At 42.8% G+C, this 5,110-nt stretch overlaps 1 protein-coding gene across 1 annotated transcript; it reads left to right on the plus strand.

Annotated features, from left to right (window-relative positions):
• Positions 1-365: 365 nt before the first annotated feature.
• On the plus strand, positions 366-2,246 carry LOC145397841 (zinc finger protein 862-like). The gene has a single exon (XM_080270877.1). It carries the CDS (start codon positions 366-368, stop codon positions 2,244-2,246), a length of 1,881 nt encoding a protein of 626 aa, XP_080127003.1.
• Positions 2,247-5,110: the final 2,864 nt, after the last annotated feature.

Genomic DNA, 5,110 nt, shown 5'->3' on the forward strand with positions numbered 1-5,110 from the left:
GGTGGTGGGTATGCGTTGCATCAATCCATACGTTACAGTGACAGCGATCGGGTGCCTCACCAGTGCAGTATTATTTAGCAAGGATAGTGGTTTCTAGTGTTTTACCAGGCTTCAAAATGAGCAACTCCGACTCTGAGGAACCTGCCTGTAGTGCAGACAACACTCCACCACGAAAAAAGACTAAATTTTCGTACAAACAAGCACTCAAACAAGAGTGGATGACAAATGAGGATTTCAAAGGCTGGGTCAAGCCTGATCCCAAAGACAAATATAGTGCATTTTGTACTGTATGTGATTGCAAGCTAAAAAGCTGCAATAAAACTCGCTTACTTAGCCAGAAATCCTCTTCGAAGCATACAAAAAACATGGCTTCAAAGAAGGCTACAACAGTTATTGAAAAGTTTGTTACTAAGAAAAAAGAACCAGACCCGAAAGACAAAGTGCACAAAGCTGAACTGCTGCTGACAGCATATATGGCAGTGCATGATATGCCATTATCACAAGCAGAACATTTGTTACCCCTACTGAAAAAAATGTTTCCCGAGTGTGATGTCGCACAAAAAATGACACTTAAGAAGACCAAGGCCTCATATGTAATGCAAGACGGTATTGCGTGGGAGGAAAGCCATGAAATTGCAAAAATTTGCCAAGAAAATAAATTTTCTTTGCTGATCGATGAAAGTACCAACGTGTCAGTGTCACAGATTCTTGCAGTGGTAGTGAGATTTTTTGACAGTAAAAAGGCCAAAGTAACTGATGCTTTGCTAGACATCGTTGAAGTCGATGACGGTAGTGCTGACAGTCTGTACAAAGCTGTGAAAGGCTTTCTTGAAGAGAAAAACATACCCCTCTGCAGCATTGTCGGGTTTGCCAGTGACAACTGTTCAGCTATGCTGGGCAGTATCAGTGGTTTTCAGGCGCTTTTGAAAAAAGATGTCCCCTCAGTTTTTGTTCTAGGGTGTATATGTCATTCTTTTGCCCTATGTGCAAGCCACGCGTGTGCTCAGTTACCCTCATATTTAGAGCAGTTCCTGAGAGACATTTGCTGTTACTTCTCTCGTAGCAGTAAACGACTACACCAATTCCAATTGATTCAAGATATCGTTCATACCCCAAAACACAGAATGTTAAAGCTCTCGGAGACTCGATGGCTTTCAAGGGACAAAGTCATATCTCGTATCTTAGAGCAGTGGGATGCCTTGCTACTTTTCTTTCAAGGAGAAATGAAAACGGAGTCAGTGAAGCTCGATGGAGCAGAAGAAATTTACAAAGTGATGAAAAATCAAGGCACAAAACACATGCTATTATTTCTAAATTATGTTCTAAGTAAGGTTGACAAAATGAACGTAGAGTTCCAATCAGAATATTTCAGACTTGATAGTCTCTACTCCACAATTGCAAGTGAATATCGAAATATATTGGGAATGTTTATGAAAGATGAAATACTGATAACAGAGAAGTTGGCCAACATAAATCCTTCTGATTCATCGAAGTTCAAAACTCTGGACAATCTAAATGTTGGTGGTCGATGCGAAACATTTCTGATGAAGGAACCACTTCAAGATGAAGTGAAGAAAAGATTCCTCTTCGACTGTAGGAAATTTCTGGTTGAGCTGTGTCAGCAAATGAGAAAGAGATGCACATTTGAAGAGGAAAGTGTATTAGCTCTTCTACGAGTGTTGGACCCAAAACTACCACAGTCTCCCCAAAGAAATGTGGCAATTGCTAAACTCGCATATCCCTTCCCTATGCTTGTGAATGAACATGACTTGGATAAACTGCAAGACCAGTGGAATGATTTATTGTATGCAAAGGAACATCTGCAAAACTTGACTCAGAGAGCTACTTCCTTCTGGCATGAACTTAGCAAAGTTAAAGACGGCAATAATGAGTCAAAGTTTGATATACTGTCAAAATTTATGTGTGGACTTCTGGCTTTGCCTCACTCGTCAGCATGTGTTGAAAGAGCATTCTCAAAAATAAATATGATAAAGAACAAGAAAACAAACAGGTTGCATTACAGTACAGTTGCAAACAGACTCCATGCTAAGCAAGCAATAGCCCGTCGAGAAGTGCCATGTTATGAATGGGAACCATCCGTGTCTCTCATTAATGACTTGAAAAGTGGCCTCTGTCACCAGCGACATCTGGATAGAATCAAGAAGAACGAGGTGCTAACTCTTCATCCTGCCCAACCAAGTGACGAATCTGATACTGACGATCCACATCCCGTTTTGGTCCAATAAGTCACTTCTGAAGGTAATTTTTAAGTTTATTTGCTTTTTTGATAGTATATAGTACGGTGTATACTAAGCTTACATTGTTAATTTTCTGTATTTTTCATCTATGTTTTTTTTGGCCCCGTCTAGGTGATTTTGAGGTAGCTGTCTAAGTTTTTCTCATTTCTGGGAGTGGCAACACTGTCCCTGACCGCCTTGGAGAAAGCTCCAACATACTTGACCTCTTCCTCACAACTAATCCTTCTGCTTACTCTGTTAATCTTTTCTCCCCGTTGGGGCCCTCCGATCACAACCTTATTACCTTAACCTGTCCTATCACTCCGGTACGGCCTGTGGACCCTCCAGGGAAACGTCGTCTGTGGCATTTTGGAGCCACGGACTGGGAGGCCCTCAGGCACTACTTCTTTGATTTTCCCTGGAATGATTATTGCTTCCATGACCGGGAGCCATCTAAGTGTGCCTTGCACATTACAGAGGTTATTCTCTCGGGCATGGAAGCATACATTCCTTTCTCATATCCTTTGACTAACGCAAGAAAGCCTTGGTTTAATCACGCTTGTTCTAATGCTGTCCGCAACAAGGAGAGGGCCTACAAAAGGTACCGGAGCCAACCCACCCCTGAATCACATCATCTTTACGTTTCTGCCCGGAATCGTGCTAAGTCTGTTCTTCGCTCTACTAAAAATAATTCCATCCATACTAAATGCTCTCAACTCTCCAGCTCGAATTCTTCCCGCTCCTTCTGGCACCTTGCCAAAAATCTTTCTAACAACTTTACCTCATCATCCTTCCCTCCTCTTTTCTACTCTGATGGTTATGTAGCTATTTCTTCTACTGATAAAGCAGATCTCTTCACACAGACTTTCTCCTCCAATTCCACCTTAGACGATTCTGGTGCTGTTCCTCCATCACTTCCCCCCTCTGACTTCCTCATGGCTGACATTAAAATTTCTTCAGTTGATGTATTTTCTGCCATCACTGGCCTCAGTACTAACAAGGCATATGGGCCTGGTGGAGTCCCTCCTGTTGTTCTCAAGAACTGTGCTTCTGTGCTTACACCCTGCCTAGGGAAACTCTTTCGCCTTTGTCTGTCAACTTGTACCTTTCCTTCTTGCTGGAAGTTTGCTCTCATTCAGCCAGTCCCAAAGAAGGGTGACCACTCCCAACCCTCCAACTATCGTCCAATTGCTTTAACGTCCTGTATTTCAAAAGTTTTTGAGCTAATTCTCAATAGAAAAATTTCAAGACATCTATCACAACCTTCTTTCCGATCGTCAGTACGGGTTCCGTCAGGGACGCTCCACTGGCGATCTTCTCACCTACCTTTCAGACTCCTGGTCATCCTCCTTTTGGGACTTTGGCGAAAGCTTTGCCATTGCACTTGACATCTCAAAGGCTTTCGATCGAGTCTGGCATAAATCTTTATTTTCCAAACTGCCCTCCTACGGTTTCTATCTTTCTATCTGTGCCTTCATCACTAGCTTCCTTTCTGGTCGTTCTATAGCTGCTGTTGTAGACGGCCATCGTTCTTCTCCTCGATCTATCAACAGTGGTGTTCCTCAGGGCTCTGTCCTATCACCAACTCTCTTCCTTTTATTCATCAATGATCTTCTAAGCTGTACATCTAACCCTACCCACTCATACGCTGATGACTCCACCCTTCACCTTTCCATTCGGTTCCCGCAATGCCCATCTCAACAGTTACTTCAACAAACAAGGGATGAGGCTATGGCACACCTAATGTCTGACTTGGCTCGTATCTCTGACTGGGGTAAAAATAATATGGTTGTTTTTAATGCATCTAAGACTCAGTTCTTACACCTATCAACCCGACAAAATCTTCCACAGGTATACCCACTAAGGTTTAATAATATTCAGCTTAATCCTGCATCATCCTTGAACATGCTTGGGGTTTCATTTACTCGGGACTTATCTTGGAAAGATCATATTACATCTCTTGTAAAATCTGCTTCCAAGAGATTGGGTGTGCTAACCCGACTCCGCTCTTTCTTTACCCCTGCACAATTGTTGACTCTATACAGGGGTTTTATCCACCCCTGTGTGGAGTACAACTCTCGTGTGGGGAGGCTCCCTACATACAGCTCTTCTCAATAGGGTGGAGTCAAAGGCTTTTCGTCTCATTAACTCTCCTCCTCTTACTGACTCCCTTCAACCTCTGTCTCTTCGCCGCACTGTTGCATCTTTATCTCTTTTCTATCACTACTTTAATGGTCACTGCTCCTCTGAACTGTCTGCTTGCATTCCTCCACCTCTACGACGGGCGCGTAGCACCCGTCTGGCAGCAAACTCTCATCCCTTTTCTGTCCAACTCTCTAATGCAAGAGTTAACCATTACTCCCAGTCTTTCATTTATGCAACAGGTCAGCTCTGGAACTGTCTCCCTCTGTCTGTATTTCCTGCTGCCTATGATCTCCAGTCTCTTAAACGCAGTGTGTCCAGGCATCTCAAAATGATCGGATCTTGAATTTGGCTCTCTATAGTATTTTGTTTTTCTCTTGGAGGGAACTGTTACTGCGGGCTCATGGCCTTTGGTTCCTTCTTCCTCATAAAAAAAAAAATTCTCTATGTTCAACAATTCCTTAAAGTGTTCTCTCCATCTGCTCACTTTTTCTCCCTTCTCCACTAGTAATCTACCATTTTTATCTTTCACTCCCCTGCTAAATTCACTGCCACCCTGTCTTACTCTCTTCACCTCTTTCCAGAACATTTTCTTGCAGTCCCTCCATTTTACACTCAAATTCCTTCCAAATTCCTCATCCACTCTCTTCTTACTCTCTCTTACTAATCTTTTCACCTCTATCTTCCTTTCTATATATCACTCTCTCTTCCGCCTCTCAACTTCTTCCACG

This window comes from Coenobita brevimanus, chromosome 43, assembly GCF_032717465.1.
Source record: "Coenobita brevimanus isolate Jiangsu-jjx chromosome 43, ASM3271746v2, whole genome shotgun sequence".
Classification (NCBI taxonomy): domain Eukaryota; kingdom Metazoa; phylum Arthropoda; class Malacostraca; order Decapoda; family Coenobitidae; genus Coenobita; species Coenobita brevimanus.

Bases quoted from the DNA above. Each gene is read 5' to 3' on its own strand.
- LOC145397841 (XM_080270877.1), top strand. From the start codon at position 366: ATGGCTTCAAAGAAGGCTACAACAGTTATTGAAAAGTTTGTTACTAAG.